Source organism: Physeter macrocephalus, chromosome 18, assembly GCF_002837175.3.
Source record: "Physeter macrocephalus isolate SW-GA chromosome 18, ASM283717v5, whole genome shotgun sequence".
Taxonomy (NCBI): domain Eukaryota; kingdom Metazoa; phylum Chordata; class Mammalia; order Artiodactyla; family Physeteridae; genus Physeter; species Physeter macrocephalus.
Window position 1 is genome coordinate 31,462,691 of NC_041231.1, and position 20,926 is coordinate 31,483,616.

At 43.9% G+C, this 20,926-nt stretch overlaps 1 protein-coding gene across 8 annotated transcripts in view; it reads left to right on the top strand.

Moving 5' to 3' along the window:
• CADPS (calcium dependent secretion activator) overlaps positions 1-20,926 on the top strand; it is a 489,257-nt gene that overhangs the window by 201,016 nt on the left and 267,315 nt on the right. For all 8 annotated transcript variants that reach the window (XM_024124105.1, XM_024124106.1, XM_024124104.1 and 5 more), the window contains one exon: positions 18,309-18,389. In XM_024124105.1, coding sequence (XP_023979873.1) covers positions 18,309-18,389 — 81 coding nt within the window. The remainder of the gene's footprint in view (positions 1-18,308; positions 18,390-20,926) is intronic.

Here is a 20,926-nt window from a genome sequence, read left to right on the forward strand (position 1 = left end):
GGAAGGAGGGCAAAATCTTTTGCCTGACTGGAAAAGAAATGGGTTTTTTCCCACTTATATCTTAAAGTGAGTTAGATTAAAGGGACTGAAGGATCACCCACCTAGATATGGTCCTCCTTACCCATGCTTCCATCCTATCCCAGGTTTTCTACTTCTTGGGTTCTGGGAAGCATCTCAGGCTTTTAAATCAAGGAGAGGTGGTTGTATGTTTGGGTCGCCCTTTCCCTCTGAGCAGCAGGTGGGGTTCTGGTTTGTGAGTATGTTACGATCACCAGACCCTTGATAGAATGCTCGAGAAGGTAGTGTGCTTCTGGGGACCCTGCTGCAGGTTTCTCCTGGAACAAGGAAGCCTGTGGTAAGAACATGCACAGGACACACTGGGGCTGATACACTTGGAACACTCTCGTTCAAGCTTCCAGTGGTTGACACCCGCTCCGCGCCCCCCGGCCCTGTCTTACACACGCTGCAATGCAAGAACGTCTCAAGCAGGATTCCACCAATACCTGCCGGGATTTCTTTTGCAAGCCTGGCATCTTCTGGAACACATTTTTTTAACCGCAGTCTGAACTGCCAAAATTCCCATTCTTATCTCTTTCTTTCCTCAAATTATTTCAGATCTCAGCCCGGCTGGTCATATTGGGAAGAGTTTAACAGCTAGAGGATTAACATGATGAAGTTAAGCCTCCAGGTCAGTTTAGCTGTGTTCTCTTTGCCCCCATAATCAAATATTGTCAGGGCAAACAGCTTCCTTGCCCAAGGTCAGCGTCTACAGGACGGCTTCTCAACCTCAGCACACTTACTGACATTTTGGGCCAGATGAGTCTTTGTTGTCGGGCCTGTCCTGTGCATTGTAGGATGTTTAGCAGCAATCTTGGCCTCTTACACCCTAGGTGCCAGTAGCACTCTCTCCTTCAATTGTGGCAACCAAAAATGTCTCCAAGCTTTACCAAATGTCCCCTGGGGAGCAAAATACCTCCCCCCAACCACTTCTGCCTGGTTAAGAAGCAAATCTAAACCATTTTTCGGGAGCTTGTGGTTAAGGAGAGACTTGATACCTTCATCCTTATACGTTAAGATGGTTAATATCATGGTTTATGCTGAAGATCGTCTCCTGATTTTCTGTAGCCTTGCTTTTCTGAAAAGAAACTGAAAGTTGCCATGAACTTAATTGCTTCAGAAAGGTTTGCAGAGGGAGGTATAGCTCCAGTCCTTGGCTGTTCCCTGGTGCTGGCCAGTATAAATTGCCAGAGCTTGTTGGCTTGGAGATTAATTATTAACGACAGGGAAGCTTATGAATCTTTCAGAATTTTTTCCTTGTTGGGCGCTGCCGTCTGACTTCCTATCAGCTGCCTAGGATCCCTTCCAACTGTCCTACATCAAAGCCACAGGCTGTCACCCAGGTGTTATCTTGTTCCGTGCAGGCTGGCTGCATATGTTTACTCTGAATTTTTTCATCAGCCATTTTCCAACTCAACTGCACATGTCAAACTGTAGAGACAGAATCCATTAAGCACCATCTGAAACCAGCAGGGGCCTGTGGCACCGTGATTTAATATCACTAAGGCAGAATTTCACAGTAAGAAATTGGAGGAGCGCGCATTTTGCTAAAACGTCAGCAAAATACCCGCAGAACTGAAAAGGAGGTGAAACCCTATCAACAACGACAACGATAATCTCTGTACAGTCCTTTCAACTTTTCGAAGGATTTTCATATCTATTTAAGTATCTCATTTTCTCCAAACCCTATACTTTTAGATCTTGCCCTTTCTTTTTTTGTTTGTTAATTTTTAAAAAGGTGCTTATTTTAGAGAAAACAAAGCAGTAGACTTGTAAAAACACATTATTTACTCCAAGTCATGAAAATGGAATATTTAGACCGTTTTTTAATTTTAAAAAATTTATTGAGGTATAATTGATTTGCAATATTATTACATAAGTTTCACGTATAAAACATAGTGATTTACAATTTTTAAAGGTTATACTCCATTTATAGTTGTTATAAAATATTGGCTGTCTTCACTGTGCTATGCAACCTGTCCATTTTTTTACTCAAATAAAATGACAAGGCAGCTGATCCAGTCATCTCATAGAGAATAATTTTTAAATTTAAAAACACATAGCTCAGCTCAGAATACTGAGGGTTCCCTGTTACATGGAAGATAAAATATTTATAGGCAATCACTCAAATATATATTGAACACCTACTTTGTGTCAGGCACTAGCAGAGCTATTCACTTGAAAATCATTTGAGTTTCGCTTCATGTTAAAACCATTTCTCAAAAATGTATTTTTCCACTCTGCTGCTTTAGAATACAGTAAACATCTTGCTGAAAGGCATTGTCTTGCAAATCAATTCTGTGTCCAGGAATGCTAGCATAAAAAGGACAGGGCATTGACTTGATACATACATTTGGCGTTGCTTTTTAAAAACACAAACCCCATTGTGAATTTATTTTCCTTGTTCCTTTTTAAAAGGTATTTAAATGAGGTCCCTGACTACATTTTTGTTTCCTTTGAGATTTTACAGTAATCTGTGAGGTGGGGAGAAATTTGCTACAATCGCTAGAAGTTTTTTCTCTAAAAGACCCAAAAAGCATTCCCTTTGCTAAGCAAATTCAACTTAGGTGTTTTTGCAAATGTGAAAGGCCGACATCAGCAAATGGACTATCTAATCTTAAAAACTGTTTCACAGAGGATTAGTCTTGCATCTTAAGTGCAAATAAAATTTCAAGAGATGAGAAATCATCTGTGTCGATGGTGGTCTACCACTCAAAGTATTTCTTAGCCTGTCGATTTTGAGTCATTAGAAATAAATTAGATTATGAGACCCTAGGACCATCTTGATTTGAACCTCTTCAGTGCCAGAATTGTGAATTTCAGTCAATAATGTTTTAATTTATACTGGTTAAAATACTGTTTATTTGCAGTTTTGTCTCTCAGAGAAGAGTACTTCTTTAATTTCCCTCCTCTAAACCACAGCCATATTTGCCTTTCACAATGCAAATTTAATTGTGTTTCACAAAGTTCAGTCGCATTAATTTGAAACAATGTAGAATTGTCCACACAGGTCAGGTAAAATAGAGAATCAAACAATTTTCAGATATTCAAGATAGACTTTATATTGTAAGCACTTTAACTAGAATCCATAGTAGCTTTTTGTGGCAGAAACAGCAATACAAAATATTTTATGTCTTCTTTTACAATTTCTAGCTTCCCTTGCAGTTAAGTTAGAACCATGTGACTGGTTCCAGCAAATGGGCTATGAGTAGTCCATGCTCTGTGTTCCCCTGTCACAGTGAGCCTGGAAGCCACATGTTGAGATGGTAGAGTCACAAAATAGCGGTGCTTCCATCTGCCTGGATCCCTGAGTAACTTTGTGGAACAATGTCCCCCATAACCCACACTGGGCATGTAGGGTGAGCAAGGACTAAACCATTGTTGTCTTAAGACAACAATGAGATTTCAGGGTTAATTTGTTACCCTGGAATAAATTAGGCTCTCCTGATGAATTTGTTCCCCTTTTCGAGTTTACTTTTTCAGTATTTACTTATATTTTCAGTATAGCAGTATATCGCATGTCTTAGAATAGATGATACCCTGATGCCTTTGCTCATCTTTAGCACATGATACAGATGATTGCAAGCAGGAAGCTGTCAGTAAATGCTGACAGTGTAATTTGGGTGGGGTTTTTTGGTCATTTCTTTTCTCCCATCTGCTGGAAAGTTTGGAACCTCACTCCTTTTTAATACTGCCTCTTCCTCTTGCCCACAGACACTTTTAAAATAACTAATAAAAAATATATCTACTTAGTTATGGATTTGATAGCAGGAACTAACTGTTCCTTTGACAGGTCTTAATCGAGGTGAAACACACCCTTTATAAATATTTTTGGCTTTGAACAATCATATCACCAAGGTAGACACACACTCTTCAGGGCAGGCAAAATGAGGTAATGATATATGTGGGTAGACTTATGAATAGACCCAGTTTCTACCAGGAACTTGTATAATGATCAGCCTGGGACTAGAAGTTAAGCATATCTTGTATTTGTGACATTCTACTCAAAGGAAAGAGAGGTGCATGTGACAGTTCTTACATGCCCTGGAAATTATACTACTTCACCTCAATTTTAATTGGCGGGCTCTACGATTGAGAGCTCTGGATGTTTCCTACTGCTTGAGATCTCTGTTATACAAGTGCACATACACACACGGGTGCACACACACACACGGGTGCGCACACACACACACACACACACACACACACTCCCCTGCATGCACATACATATTCACTGAATCCATAATTGCAGAAGCTGGAAAACTGGATTTCATTTTGACTTTGTGAATAACTTTTATACTGCATTATAGATGTTTGAAAATGAAGTTCACTTCCTCTTAAAATAGTGGGCATTTTTAGCAAAGCATTTGATTTTATTTGTGTATAGAGGTATTTTAGGTATCACTGGATGTTTTCTGGATTTCCTGTTGAGTGCATTATCTTTGCCAGTTATAAATTGCTTTTCACTATGATTCAAAGCTTTTGAGATATCAAAATGATTCAACAGCACAAAAAGTCATTTTCTTTCCCATCGTATTCGTGTCAAAAATCTCTTCTGGCTCATTTTGAAGTGATCATTTTTCATCAATCAGCTGCCTGAACAGAATTTCAGAAATTCGTAAAAACTAAATTCAAAATTAATGACAATAAAAATAATTGACATTTGTGTAATAGTTTACTAATTGGAGGGTAACCCTTCTTTTTTGGTTTTGAAAAAATCGTGGAGGTTATCCCCACTGAGTGTTTTGACAGCAAGCTGGTTAAAAGCTTACACTCTGGATTCAGACAGAACTGAATTCATATCCCAGTTCTCCCACTTCTTTGAGTTGTTACTGTGATCCCTCTGAGCCTCAGTTTTCTCATCTGTAAAATGGTGTTGACTGTAAGAGTGATAGTAATAATCTCAAGGATTAAACATGACAATGAATGAAAATTCAGTACGATGCCAGGCCGTAGTATATACTCAATATTCAATATACGTTGGCTCTCATGTGGACCATAAACTCATAGAAGACTAGTTCTATGTTTGTTCTACTTTCACATCTCATAGTACAATGCTTGATATAAGACAGGTGTTTAATGAATATTTTTTAAATGGTGAGCTGAGTATTAATACTCCCAGTTTCCAGATGAGGAAACTGTGCTCCCAGGGCTTAAATGGTTCAGACCTCTGTTACTGACACCACCTTAGTCAGTTATTCTGTCCCTTAACAATTTCAGTTATACATTCAACAAGGATTCAGTAAGTTTAAACCATGTGCATTCAGATTTCTATTTAGGTCATGATTTGAGCACCTATTAAGGTCAGGCAGCACACTAAGTGCTTCAATAAACTTGTCTCATTAATTCATCAAAACTACCCTGCCAAGTGGACATTATTATCTCCATCTCAAAGTTAATTCTGCAGATACTTCTTACACACCTACCATGCATCAGTCTCTGGAGATTTTATAGTGAACTGGACAGAAATGGTCCCTGTCATCAAAGCATTTATAGTCTTTCAGAGAACAGGAACTGGAGCAAATAATGCACATATAATGAGAGTGATAAAAGAGGATGTTCAAGATGTTGTCGGGAACTTGAGGAAGTGACCTTGGCTGGGGCCAAGAAGAATCCTAAGGAAGCAACGTTGAGGCTGCTGGAAGTTGGGTTAATGAGTAAGTGTCAGTGAGATGAAGATGGCAGAGGAAGGCAGAGCAGGAGCATTGGCCTGGGGCCACGAACAAATATGTCATGTTTGGGAACCTAGAAGCATCACAGGACGACCTGGGTCTGGAGGGCAAGACAAAGCAGTGGGAGAAAAGGCTGGAAAGCTGTGCAGGAGCCAGATGGCAATGCTTCCTCAGGTTTCTTTTTTTAATTTTTATTTTATATTGGAGTATAGTTGACTAACAATGTTGTGTTAGTTTTAGGTGTACAGCAAAGTGATTCAGTTACACATATACATGTATCTATTTTTTTTTTGAATTCTTCTCCCATGTAGGTTATTACAGAATATTGAGCACAGTTCCCCGTGCTATACAGTAGGTCCTTGATGGTTATCTATTTTAAAAATAGTAATGAGTATATGTCAATCCCCAAATCCCAATTTATAACCCTCCCCACGTTTCCCCTTTGGTAACCATAAATCTGTTTTCTAAGTCTGTGAGTCTATTTCTGTTTTATAAGTAAGTTCATTTGTATTATTTTGTTTTAGATTCTGCATATAAGCAATATCATATGATATTTGTCTTTGTCTGACTTACTTCACTTAGTATGATAATCTCCAGGTCCATCCATGTTGCTGCAAATGGCATTATTTCCTTCTTTTTATTTTATTTTATTTTTGTGGTACATGGGCCTCTCACTGTTGTGGCCTCTCGCGTTGCGGAGCACAGGCTCCAGACGCGCAGGCTCAGTGGCCATGGCTCACTGGCCCAGCCGCTCCGCGGCATGTGGGATCCTCCCAGACCGAGGCATGAACCCGTGTCCCCTGCATCGGCAGGCAGACGCTCAAGCACTGCGCCACCAGGGAAGCCCTATTTCCTTCTTTTTAATGGCTGAGTAATAATCCATTGCATAAATGTACCATATCTTCTTTATCCATTCATCTGTCAGTGGACATTTAAGTTGCTTCCATGTCTTGGCTATTGTAAACAGTGCTGCAGGAACATAGGAGTGCGTGTATCCTTTTGAACCGTGGTTTCCTCTGGATATATGCCCAGGAGCGGGATTGCTGGATCATATGGTAGCTCTATTTTAGTTTCTTAAGGAACCTCCATACTGTTCTCCATAGTGGCTGTACCAATATACATTCCCACCAACAGTGTAGGAGGGTTCCCTTTTCTGTATATCCTCTCCAGCATTTATTGTTTGTAGAGTTTTTGATGATGGCCACTTTGACTGGTATGAGGTGATACCTCATTGTAGTTTTGATTTGCATTTCTCTACTTATTAGCGATGCTGAGCATCTTTTCACGTGCCTCTTGGCCATCTGTATGTCTTCTTTAGAGAAATGTCTGTTTAGGTCTTCTGCCCATTTTTTGATTGGATTGTGTTTTTGTTGTTGTTGTTTTTTACAATGAGCTGCATAAGCTGTATGTAGATTTTGGAGATTAATCCCTTGTCAGTCACATCATTTGCATATATTTTCTCCCATTCTATGTGTTGTCTTTTCGTTTTGTTTATAGTTTCCTTTGCTGTGCAGAAGCTTTTGAGTTTGATTATGTCCCATTTGTTTATTTTTATTATTTCTATTACTCTAGGAGACTGATTGTAAAAAATATTGCTGCAGGTTATGTCAGAGTGTTCTTCCTACGCTTTCCTCTAAGAGTTTTATAGTATCAGGTCTTACATTTAGGTCTTTAATCCATTTTGAGTTTACTTTTGTGTATGGTGTTATTTCATTCTTTTACATGAAGCTAGCTGTCCAGTTTTCCCAGCACCACTTACTGAAGAGACTGTCTTTTCTCCATTTATAGTCTTGCCTCCTTTGTCGTAGATTAACTGACCATAGTTGTGTGGGTTTATTTATGGGCTTAGTATCCTGTTCTATTGATCTATATTTCTGTTTTTGTGCCAGTACCATACTGTTTTGATGACTGTAGCTTTGTAGTACAGTCTGCTTTGATAAGGATCTCGGACTCCTGTTGCCAAGGAAAATGGAACATTATTGTAGGGTCTTAAGCAGGAGAGTAACGTGAGCATATGCACATTCCAGAAAGATGAGCAGAGTGCACCGTGGAGCATGGATTCTGTCCTTGCGCTCAGAGTGTGGTTCTCAGCATCAGCATCACCCAGGAAGGGCAAATTCTTGGTTCTCATCCCAGACCTACTGAATCGAAACTCTCCAGGGATGAGGCCCACAACTCTGTGTTTTTTTTTTTGTTTTTTTTTGTGGTATGCGGGTCTCCCTCTGTCGTGGCCTCTCCCGTTGCAGAGCACAGGCTCCGGACGCGCAGGCTTAGCGGCCATGGCTCATGGGCCCAGCTGCTCCGCGGCATGCGGGATCCTCCCAGACCGGGGCGCGAACCCAGTTCCCCTGCATCGGCAGGCGGACGCGCAACCACTGCGCCACCAGGGAAGCCCCAACTCTGTGTTTTAACAAGTTCTCTGGTCGCGTCTCACCATGGTTTGAGAACCACTGACTTTTGGTAAAGGTTCTCAATCTTCACTGCACGTTGGAATCGCCCAAACAGTTAAAACAAACAAACAAAAACTGACGCCTGGGCCCCAACCCAAATGTCTGATTTAGTTGGTCTGGATGCAGTCTGGGTATCAGGATTGTCTTTCATGTACCCCATATGATTCTAATGTACAGCCAGGTTGAGAACTGCTGTGTCAGAGAGGATGCCGGTAAACGGGTCGGTGCTCCACCATGGAGACAGTGGCAGCCTCCCCTAGGGAAGTGGATAAACAGAATAGATAGATTCAAGAGATATTGAAGATGTGACTTCATAGTTAAGAAGGAATAAATCAACCGAGTCCCAAGCACAAAACCACCTGCTTCTTCCATACCCTGAGCTTCAGCGGCCACACTCCCACTCTGAAAGACAGTGCCCATTCTCTTCTCTGAGTGGCTTAAGGTTGTGTGTCTTCAGGATAGTGCAGGTGAATTGGACCATCTCCCAGCCCCAGCTGTGAAGACCATTAAGATGATCCATAAAAGGCACAGCTGTGTCCTTCATGCTGGATAAAAACCATAGTCTCTGGCCTCAATAGTACTAAATCATAGCCTTGACTGTTTGGCACTACATCATACTCAAGGCATCACACTAAGTGCTTTATGACTACTGTCTTCTTTTATTCTCATGACAAGCCTCTGCTCTTGGCATTGTTACTATTAGGACTCCCGTTTTGCAGTTGAAGCGGCAGACACAGGGAGTATATTGCCCAGTGTCACAGAGCTGGTAAATGGCAGAGCAAAGATTTGAGCCCAGGTCTGTGTCTAGTTCCCTAGGTTCCTGACCATTGTGCCCTGTAGCTATTCTGGCAGGAAGGGAAATCTGAAACATGTGACACAGAGGAGGTTGAGATACTAGACTGGCCAGTGCTGCCTACAAGAGCAAGCTGATACATGGCCAAAGCAATCAAGGAGGGCTTCCCTAAAGAAAGCATGTCTGAAACCAGACCATGCGCAGATGGTATGTCAGATTTGAAATGGTGGAAAGCAGAGGGGAGGTCATTGCAGGACTCGGGTGGGGATGGGGGAAGGCTGGTTGAGCACTGCAGGATCATAAAGGAATGGATTGGTTTTCCATCCAGGGTATTTTTATATATTTATTTGCTTCTCACTCAGAGAGTTACTGCATTTGGAGCTCTTGGGTTATATTTACTGCATTGCCAGAAGCCAGTGAAGACATAAAATGGGTGACTCGGATGCAGAGGATGTTCTCATTGGCTGGCAAACTCCGAGAGCTAAACCTTGCCTTTTGCAGTCAAGGAGAAGTGCATCCTTCAGAATGGAGACTTTGACCTATTCAAGGTCTTCTCTTGGAGAGGAAATAAGGCATGGTAAAGAAAGGCACTAGTGATCTTATTTTAACTCTTTCACAAGTGGGGTGGTATCTCCTTGGTTGAGTTTTATAAAAACAGAATATAATTGTGTGTGCACAGGACATCAAACTCCACAAATAACCTTGGAAAAGAGCCCCAGTAAAGACTTACATCAGAGGCACGGCTGCAGATTTCATCAGATTCATTCCCAGTGATAATAATAGAAGTAATAGTAAACCTACAATATATCGAACCCCTAGAGTGTGGAAATGTCTGTTAGGATTATCATTACAGTAGTCCTCTGAGGGTATTATTTTAGAGCTCCAGGTATAGATGCTCAGAGAGGTAGAGTTCCCTGGCCCTGGTCACACAGTGAGTATGTGACAAAGGTAGGGTTTGATCTTAAGGTTTTTTGATTCTAAAATCACTGCTCTGTTTTCTCAGGATTGTCCCTTCTGTGCAGGGTCAGCTATCTCTGAGACTACGGGCAAACTACTTTATCTTTTGAAGCTTGGTTTCCTACCTGAAAGCAGGGGAAAACTGTTCTGCCACTTGAAGTGTTATTAGAATCAGAATTTGTGTAAGGATGAAGAATTTGTGCTGCGGAATGCCACGTGCTAATAGCTGCTATTTACGGAAAGTGACTACATGCCAGGCACCCTGCTAAGCATCATACACATACCATCTCATTTAACCTCTTATCAATCCTACGAGGGAGGTATTCTCATTATTATTCCCGCTGTAGAGTTAAGAGAGTTTAAAAAATTAAAAGTGAAGACGTGGAGAGATCTAATAACTTGTTCAATGTTGCTCGGCTTCAAAGTGGAAAGGCAACAATTGATCCTAGACAAGAGAGGTCTGACGCTATTCTACAGCCTCCACCTTAGAGGTGGACAAAGGAGAGACAGGCTGTAAGAGATGGCAGGACAGGAGTTTGGAAACGGCAGCCAGGCACTGAATGCAGTAACGTAGCCAACGTCCAAAGGTCAGTGCCTTCTTGAGGCTGGAGCTCGGGCACCTACATCCCCTGATTGGGAACTGACACTGTCCCAGCTGTAACTTTCCAGACTGCAGTGCACCAGGAAGGCACCATTGGCTGGAGCAGTTTGTCCCTGAAGGAGGATAAAAAACACAGGGCAGGGACTTCCCTGGGGGTCCAGTGGTTAAGACTCCGTGCTCCCAGTGCAGGGGTCCCAGGTTCGATTCCTGGTCAGGGTACTAGGTCCCGCATGCTGCAACTAAAAAGATTCCACATGCTGCAACTAAGACCTGGAGCAGCCAAATAAATTAAACAACCACAAAAAACACAGGGCTTTGGAGGAAAGAGGGGCCGTGCCACTGATGAGAGTGCTTTATGGGAGGCGCCTCTACCCTCCTCCGCAGTCGCACCTCCTGCTCAGACATGAATCCCTGGGCACTGAGGGACCAGGCTGGGAAGTAGAGAGGAAACAAGGGGAACAGATGGAGCTCAACCCAGGTCAGCAGGTGGCTTGCACCGCAGCTGCTGACAGGCCCACCTGCCTCAGTCCCCCGTAGTCTGGAATTAAGGATGCTTTATCAGTGACGTGACTGGTTATAGACCAGCCAAGTTCAGTCTTTACCTATTTCTGCAGAAACTGGCACTTCCCAGGACACAGCTGCTAAGCGGCAAGACATAGCATAGAAGTGAGCAGGTTGGGAGCATGGTCCCAGCTCTCTCACTGATGATGGTGTTACTATGGGTGGGTCGCTTTCCTTCTGGGTCACAGTTAATTAACTCAGTCCTTTAGTTGGCCAGGCAGTCATCAGAGCCCACTCTGTATTTGGTGCTAGGCTAGGTGCGGGGGATGCAGAGGTGAGCGAAATCACGTGCACCTGCCCTCACAGAGCTTACAGTCTGGTAGGTAGACATCACACAATCACATGAGTGGATGTAAAATTAAAATTGCAATAAACGCTAATAAAGGAGAGGTGCACAGTGCCGGGAGAACATACGACAGGAGAAACTCGCCGAGTCTGGAGGGGTCAGAAAAGACTTTGCTGCAAAGCTGAAGGATGAAGGAGGATAGGGTTAGGGTTACCAGCCAATGGGGGAGACAAGGGAGAGTGTTCCAGGTGTGGGGGACAGGGTGTGCAAAGATCTGGCAGCAGGAGAAAGCAAACCCTTCCAGAAGCCCCAGTGGAAGACCCTGTGCAGCGGACTGAGTGGGGAGGTGGTGTCCGACAGGCCACAGAGCTCAGCAGGGCCTCCACCCCAACCTGAGGTCACTGCGGCACCTTTAAATCTCCTTCCAGCCACAGTCCTGGATCATGTCAGTATGGTCCTGAGGCTGAACTTGGTCCATTTGCTTTGAGGCTGAGGCCTAGAGACTTGTTCAGAAAGCAGAACAGTTACTCAAACAATGCATCAAGTAATCTGCCTGTTTATTGCAATTTTCTGCGTATTTGAATCACGTCCTCTCTTTGCTTGATCGCAGGCTACCTGGCGGTAGTAACGGTGATGACTTTGGACGGGTCCAGAGTTGGACTCGCCTCCCCAGCATCATAATGTGTAAGCCCCAGAGAACTGAGGCATCCCTAGGGAAAGCCAGTACCCAGGCGCACTGTCAAGGCCCAGGGCTCTGGGGTTAATGACGAGGCTGCATGCCTGGGCCCTGGGCTGATGTCTCTTTCACCCCAGAGGTCAGACAGGGTGTTCCCGGATGGGCATTCCCTTTTCACTGAGATACAGACCTATTTGCATAGTGGGGTTGCTTCCTAGCTTCCTCCTTGTCTCCCCCCAGAATTCTGTCCATGGACACGAGAGAAATGAAGCACATGAGAGAGTTGCCTCGGTGAGCGTAGCCCAAAGTATGCTGGGGTGTTCAAACGTATTACCCACGTGGTCAGATAAGTTTGGGAAATTTGGGCCCACACAAGCTTGCCTTTGTGTAGGATTTCTCACTAATGTGTCTTGTGGCTTCTCCAGGAAGGGGAGAGAGGGAGAAGACTTTATTTGGCCACAGAACCCTTTCTCATAGAGGATCTGTGGGACCAGGCTTCCCCAGAATATAACTTTGAGAAATGCTCATCTAGGCTCTTCAGAGACTCCTGGAACATAATCACTTAGGGTCTGTCATTTATCACATGAAGGGGTTGTGGAAAGAGAGGTCGTGACCTTGGCCCGAGATCCGCCCAGCTAAGGGCAAATCGTGACCAGCCAGGCACCTCCCGTCCACGCCAGGGCTCCCCTGGTTTCTTTCATAAATCTCAAAGGGCAGGGAGGGGAGTGAACGTCTGATGAACACCCACCCTCAAAAGGGATAATTCTAGAAACTAGTTGCTAAGGTATAGGACCTACTATGTGCCAGCACCACGCTAGGTGCTGTGCATACATAATCATCCTCCTCCATCCTTCTATCAACACACTGAGGTAGGTCTCTTATGTTCTCCCCCATTTTACAGACAAGAAAACTGAGGCTTAGAGAGGTTCAGCCACCTGTGTGATCCCTTTGGGTAAGGAAATTGCAGAGCCAAGATTTGGACCCAAGTTGGCCTGACTTCCTTTGAAACATGTGGTCTCATTCAGTCTTCTCAGTAGCCATGCAAGATGAAAATGGTCCCCCCTCTACAGTCGAAGAAACCGGGGCTCAAAGAGGTTAAGAGACATAACGAGGTCCTGCAACCAGGGAGTGGGATAGCTGGGTGCAGACTCCCCCATACAGGGTCGTCCACCACGTGGTGCTCCTGCCAGGGCAAACGAGCCCGACGGCGATGCTGGTCTGGGTTCTCATGTCTGCACTGACCGAAGGGACACAGCTGTGAGTGGAGAGAATCCCAGACCTCGGGATGGGCTTGAACCTGTGGCTTAGGCGATACCTGTCTGCGCTTACCCAGCACCGAGCTGAGTTCTCCATCACTTTAAAAGAAGAGCCCAAGGAAATAGTTCCCTTTGCTTGACTGGCAAATCAAAACAACCACAGTGCCTCTGTTTGACCTCCGCTAGTAGGAAGATTATTTGGCTAATTAGGTAAAAAGCCTTCTTGCACACGTACATATTTTAACCCTAATGAGCTGTCACCGGGAAAGTTTGCCCTTGGCCTGGTTAGCCAGCGTATCTTAGTGGAAAAGACCAGTGAGGTAAACAGAACCTCGTTTCCATGGAAGCTCACTCTCTGGCCTTTTCTTTGCAGCAGTTGAAAGGTAATTACTTGATTTCTCTTTATTTTGGGGGCTTTCATAGAGCGGGGCTGTCAAGGCTTTTGATGGAGGATGGCCTTCTCTCTCACACCAGGATATTTTAGGGAGCTTCGGTTGCATTTCTGTTTCCATCTTCCCTTCAGATCATTAGCTCTCAGGCAGCAGCGTCCGCCTTCTGGTCACTCCTGCTAATTAAAGTCTAACGGAGCAAAGGACTTGACCCTGGAGAAAGTAGGATACACTGAGAAGCCAAAGAAATTCATCCAGAGATGGAAGCCCCCATCACCTTCCTCTCCGGACACAGACTATCACACCAAGACCCCACATCCACACCAGGGAGGGACACTAGCCCATCTGACACTTTCTCACCTGAATCTTTGATGCCCCATTGTGGACCGTGTCAGAAATACAGCCAGCGTGGGCTGTTCTAAAAACGCAAAGAGCAGCCACTGTTTCCTGAGGGTTTGCTGCATGCCAAGCGCTGGGCTGAAAGCTTTATATCTGTGGTCTCAGTGAATCCTCATGACAGCCTTGGGGTAGACTTATTATACTGATTATTCAGATCAGGAGGCCTGAGCACAGAGGGGTTAAGTAACTTGCCCAAGGTCACACAGCTACTAAGTGGCAAAGCCAAGATGAGAACATACCCATTACTGTTATTTCTTAGGGAGGGCTCTGGCACTGCAACAGCCTCCCCAGAAGAAATCAGTCATGATAGGAAATGGACAGTAGACACTTCTCTGCCCCTCAGTGGTGGCTCTTTGTATTAAATTGAACCACGTAGGAGTGTGGAGTTAGTTGTCAGGGCCAATTAGAAAACCAAAGCAATACGCTAAATAAGAAAGTCAACATAAAGCAGAACAAAAGAGTTCCAGTCTGAGGCAGAGCCAACTCCCATTTCAAACGTCTCATGCCACTTTACCACATTCCTGAACCTTATAGAGACTTGGTGTCCTCGTCTGTAAAATGGGAATAATAGCGGTACATACCTCATAAAGTTGTTTTACTTGGGAATTTCTCAAACTGCTCTGTGAAATACTTGTTTTCAGTGAAAAAATTGTGTCAAAGACAAAGTTAAACACAGTTAAGTAGGCTGATTTACTCTAGAACTTCTTCGAATCTTAATTATGCTAATATGTATTATAAATTTTCAGGAAGGAGCAGTGTTTCTTGACCCCAGAATCCTTTTCCTGGGAGAATGCACATTAACATCTATTTCTTGGGACCCCTTAGAGAAGGCTTTAATATAGGTCATACAGTCCCTGGTCTTGAAATAGGCATCAATAAATGCTAATCCCCTCTGTTTTGTGCCCAGATTATTCAAATAGCCATACCTGTTCTTGTTAGATTTAAGTTCCATGGAGGCAGGAACTGGGTCCTTTCTGTATTCCACTATCATGCATAGCAAGACATTCTATAAAAATTCGGTGAATGAATAAGTGAACCAATGAATGAAGCTTTGTGTAGACCTAGCCTGCTCATCTTCACTGCTGGCATCCTCTGCTGTTTCTAATTGTATTTGGTGAGGCCAGTGGGAGAATTCAGATACCTCTGAGAAATTTCATAATGGGGATGGTTCTGTTGGGTTGTTTTTTCTTTTCAGTTTTAATCTCTGAGCACCGTATCTTCTGACAGAACCCCCCAACTTTAGCCCCTAACCAAATCATTTTGCTTCTTCTCAGTGAAGTAGTCAGATGTTCTCTTTGCATATGTATTTTGAACAAGATATTTCTGAGTGTTCCCAGTGGGTTTGCTCCTGGGTATGAAGAAGTCTTGGGCTTCCAAGGGAAAAGAATAAAAACAGTTCATTGGAGCTTAAAACCAACACTGAGGATACCATGTTTCGCACGTGTGCCTATTGGCAAGTGATGATGGAGGGACCACTGGTTAGTGGTGTGACCGCTCTCCAGTGGTTCTCCTGATATATTTAGAACAGGATTTCCAACTCATGTTCTCTGGGCGTTATGCGAAAAATAAAAACTTAAGTTAAATAATAGTTGAGTAAGGGGCTTCCCTGGTGGCGCAGTGGTTGAGAGTCTGCCTGCCGATGCAGGGGACACGGGTTCGTGCCCCAGTCCAGGAAGATCCCACATGCCGCAGAGCGGCTGGGCCCGTGAGCCGTGGCCGCGGAGCCTGCACGTCCGGAGCCTGTGCTCCGCAACGGGAGAGGCCACAACAGTGAGAGGCACGCGTAACGCAAAAACAAAACAAAAACAAAAACAAATAATAGTTGAGTTGGTCAAAATCTGACAGATTTCCTTACTGCTGAGCTTCTCAGAGATTTTGTGCATTTCGACAGAGCATTTTCCAAACTTATCTAGCCATTCTTTTGGAGCCCTTCTGGATCTTTTCTTCTGGAGTAAGGGTGTTGTTCAGCAGAACACCCATTTGGAAATGCTGCTTTAGAATATATAACCAAAAGTTACAATCCCATCTTTATGATCTAGAAAATAGTCCTCCTCATCAAAACTGTGGGAAAGAGAAGATAAGGCAACTCCTGAATTGAACAGGGTGATAAAAATGCAGAGCATACTGCGCGTCCGGAGCCTGTGATCCGCAGCAGGAGAGGCCGCAGCGGTGAGGGGCCTGCGTACCGCGCAAAAAAAAAAAAATGCAGAGCATAAAGCCAGATAGATTTTGTGTGTGTGTGTGTGTGTGTGTGTACGCGGACCTCTCACTGTTGTGGCCTCCCCCGTTGCGGAGCACAGGCTCCGGACGCGCAGGCTCAGCGGCCATGGCTCACGGGCCCAGCCGCTCCGCGGCATGTGCGATCCTCCCGGACCGGGGCACGAACCCGTGTCCCCTGCATCGGCAAGCGGACCCTCAACCACTGCGCCACCAGGGAAGCCCAAAGCCAGATAGATTTTTATGTTTTGTATAACAAACCCAAGAAGACTATTCATGGAGCTTCAAAAATATGACCATAAATTGTCCAGTGTTCTTATTTACATCATATCAGAAATAACTTATTTTCTATACCATTTCATAGCATAGATTAGATTCTTTTTAAAGCATGGAGCTGGGTTTTCATTTTCAAATTTCTGAATAAAATTTCATACTTTTCAGATTTCTGAATAAAAATGGCTTTTAAGAGAAAGGGACTTAGAAAACTCACATATTTCTTTATCTACTTTTTGTTGTGAGTTAATCTGTTCTGAAAAGAAGAGTAGAGCACATCCCATTTGAATGTCACTGTTCCCTACTTATTAAACTGTTCTGTGAATAAAATAATTTATCAATTACTGAACAAAGCAGACTCAATTACAGCTTGAAGTATAATGGTAGGCTTGCTTGGAAGTAAAGAGAGAACTTCAATTCCTAGAGCAGGGATCAGTAACTATGGCCCGCCACCTGTTGTACATAAAATTTTATTGGAACACAGCAGTGGTCATTCATTTACGTGTTGTCTGTGTCCGTTTTCACACCTCTTTGGAAGATTTGAGTCATTGCAACAGAGACCTTATGGCCCTCAAAGCCTAGAGTGTTAATTATATGGACCTTCGTAGAAATATTTGCCAGTATCTTTCATAGATTTATAGAAAGATGGGAAAGGGATGATGGAGATTACATAATCAACCCCTTCATTCTATGGATGGGAAAACTGACACTAGAGAAGTTAGGGAATTGTCTACCCATCAGAGAAGACAAAGATAGATTTCTTTTTTTTTTTTTTTTTTTTTTCAGCCAGATGCAAATTTAATGTAGATGTGGCAAAAATCACCTGAGTGGGTAACTATCTAACTGCAAATTTCACAAGCAGATTACGGATGGCCTCCCCTTCAAGCATACTCTGTGTAGTTTCTAATGCATGCATTTAATTAGTTAGGAGAAGGAGGCTTGCACCTACTTCCACTTTACTGTTTGATTTTTTAAATTAATTTTTATTAGAGTATAGTTGCTTTACAATGTTGTGTTCGTTTCTGCTGTACAGCAGAGTGAATCAGCTATACGTATATATATATCCCCTCCTTTTTGGATTTCCTTCGCATTTAGGTCACCACAGAGCATTGAGTAGAGTTCCCTTTGTTATACAGTAGGTTCTCATTAGTTACCTGTTTTATACCTAGTAGTGTATATAAGATATCAACACCAACTGAGAGGTAGCAGCCGTCTGGAGTACTGGTTGAAAAGCTCTCAGGTCTCAGAGAGAAAGGATGCAATAATTAACTAATCATCCATGGTCCAGGGGTGGGAGAGCAGCAGGATATACGCCATGTAGGCTCTATGGATGCGGACTATGTCTGCTCGGCACGATACTAACAGTTATATTACCATCTCCTTCCTTGTATGTCTGCCCTGTAAACACTTCTTCGCTGGACCCCAAAACAGGAGTGCTGCATCAGGCCCTCATTAGAAGCACTGCTGCCTAGAAGTTCAGAGGTGGTTCTTATTCAAGTGCATTTAGATGTCTTTCTTAGCAACAGCCTGCCTACCACATCACATTCTCCTTAAAAGGATTTAACTTGGGATTTCCCTCAAACTGGATTTGTGTGTCACACGATTCTTAGGTTTTAGTGGAATAGGTCTGTGGGGGCACAGAGTAGTCTGGGTGTAAAGTCATGAGTTCCTTGGCTTTTGTCACCCAAACTGAAAGTCTCCACATTTGTGCTTTTGTGCAGCTGGACAATCCAGATGAGCAAGCAGCCCAGATCAGACGAGAGCTGGATGGACGTCTCCAAATGGCAGACCAAATAGCCAGGGTAAGGAAACTCTGGGGACATGTGCTGGGGGACCGGGCCAAAGTCCCACACCGAAAGTGCACTGATCATTATGGGCCGTGGAAAGATAAAACTGAGAATTTTATCTTCTCAGGAAGATGAGGATAATCCCCTGCTAGGGTCATCAACCCTTCTTTCTCAGGGCAAGTGTCCTAGAGACAGCACATGTATTTCCTATCCTCCAGTCAGTACTCAAACTCCAGCCTCACCTTTCTTCTGGGTCCCAGACTTACATTTCCATCTGTCTGTCCAGCATTTCCACGTGGCCAGTCCCCTGCATTTCAGGTTGGATGTGTTCCAAATCTTACTCCTTATCGTCCTCCTCCCGCAGAGTACACACACCTACATAGACTCCTCCTCACGTGGCCTCCACGCAGTTACTGTGGATGAAACCTCCCAGTCATTGTCAATTTCTCCTTCCTCCCCAGAACACTCCACACTCAGTCTGCCACCTGCTTCTTGATTCTGCCTCCCAAATGTGGGTCAGGTCCCTTTACTGGTTTCCAGCACCACTGCTAGTGCTTTGATTCCGGCCCCTCATCTTCCACACCTGGATCTTACAATAGCCTCCTAATGGGTATTCCTGGCTTCACTCCCTCCCTGTCTCCCGTCCATCCTGCATGTAATCATCATTCTAAACCTCATATATGAACATCTCATAACAGAGCCTCAAAATCCTTCAGTAGAATCCTCCAGTGTCCCCAGAACAAAATCTCACTGCTTTAGAATGATATTCGAGGCTCTTAATCCACAGATCATATCCTTCCTTACTGGCCTCACCTCCCACAACTTTCCCACCAGAGCTCTCCATTCCAGCTCTACAGAATGTCTCCCTCTGAATATCCCAGGCCCTTTCCAACCTCAGTGCCTTTGTACCCACTAGTGTTTCAATGTGGAATGACCTTTCTCCTCTCCTCCACTTAGCAAACTCTGCTACTCAGCTCAGTCCTCAACTGAAAACCCCTTCTCTAAGAGCTGAGCTCATCCTCCCCACTTTGTGCTTTCTTCTTGCCACGTGTAAACCTTTATTACGACAGTTCATTGAATGGTGACTATTCATTTACATGTCTGGGTCTCCCAGTAGATGGGATTGCTCTAGGGTTGGGATGTCTCCCTGTTGAGGATTGGGAGCCTAAGCATTATCTCCTATTCTTACTGTTCTACCATTTGTGTTATTGTTAACAGTAATCGTGCTAGTGGCATTTCTTGAGCACTGACTCTGTGTCAAGTATGTTACATGCTTTACATATGCCATCTCATTCCATCCTCTAAACAGTTCCATAAGGCCATTTCAGTTATTCTTGTTTTAGAGATGGGAAAATCTAGGCTGAACATGAGAGGTACTAGTTAAGAGGCTGCAATGGACCCTTCACTCAAGTCTAAGTATCAGGACTGGGACAGGGTGAGGTACTCACCCTACGTGCAAAATTTAAAAATGGGGGTCGGGGTGTGGGGGAGGATGAGCACAGGGTGGAGCTTGGTGTTCAGCCTTCCTCTCTATGGAAAGAAGTGTCTCAGGATTTGTACACGTGGAAACGAATTCTACTGGAAGAGAAACCGAAGAGAGACTCCAAGAAGCAGGAAAATCCCCTTTCGTGCTCAAGCAGTTGTGTTGAAACGTTTTGCATCTTGTTTTTGGACACCTTCAAAGTTTATGGTCGGGTCAGTCTGGTGGCTAAAAGTAGTATGTAGTTATCTGGCTAAAGGTAGTGTAAAAGGCTCTGATGTTTGAGAATCCTGCTTAATGTGGGAGTAAACATCAGTAAGGCTTCAGAATGTACTTCTCTAAATTCAGCACCTCCTCAGCAGATTATCCAGAAAATAGAGGTCATTTGGTCCGTGCCCTGCCTTTGGGCAACTATTATATCCCCAACTAATAAGTATTTGTGCCACTTAAAGAAAATTTTACACACACACACACACACACACTTCAAAAACAAGCTCATGGCACCTTTATTTTAGTTGTCTTGTTTACTTTAAGGCTTAACATGATAATTTTAGAAACTTGCTTAAGCTAATTTTAGTTTTTAAAAGACCATGGGTGAACAACCGTTACATAGTGTGCCAAGTTGCTCATTTCTGAACAACAGATCAAAGAACTCTCCCGAGGAGCTTCAAGATGGCGGAAGAGTAAGACGCGAAGATCACCTTCCTCCCCACAGATACATCAGAAATACATCTACATGTGGAACAACTCCTACAGAACACCTACTGAATGCAGGCAGACCTCAGATTTCCCAAAAGGCAAGAAACTCCCCACGTACCTGGGGAGGGCAAAAGAAAAAAGAATAAACAGAGACAAAAGAATAGGGACGGGACCTGCACCAGTGGGAGGGAGCTGTGAAGGAGAAAAGGTTTCCACACATTAGGAAGCCCCTTCACTGGCAGAGACGGGGGGGTGGCGGAGGGGGAAGTCTCAGAGCCACGGAAGAGAGCGCAGTAACAGGGTGCGGAGGGCAAAGCGGAGAGATTCCCGCACAGAGGATCGGTGCCGACCAGCACTCACCAGCCCGAGAGGC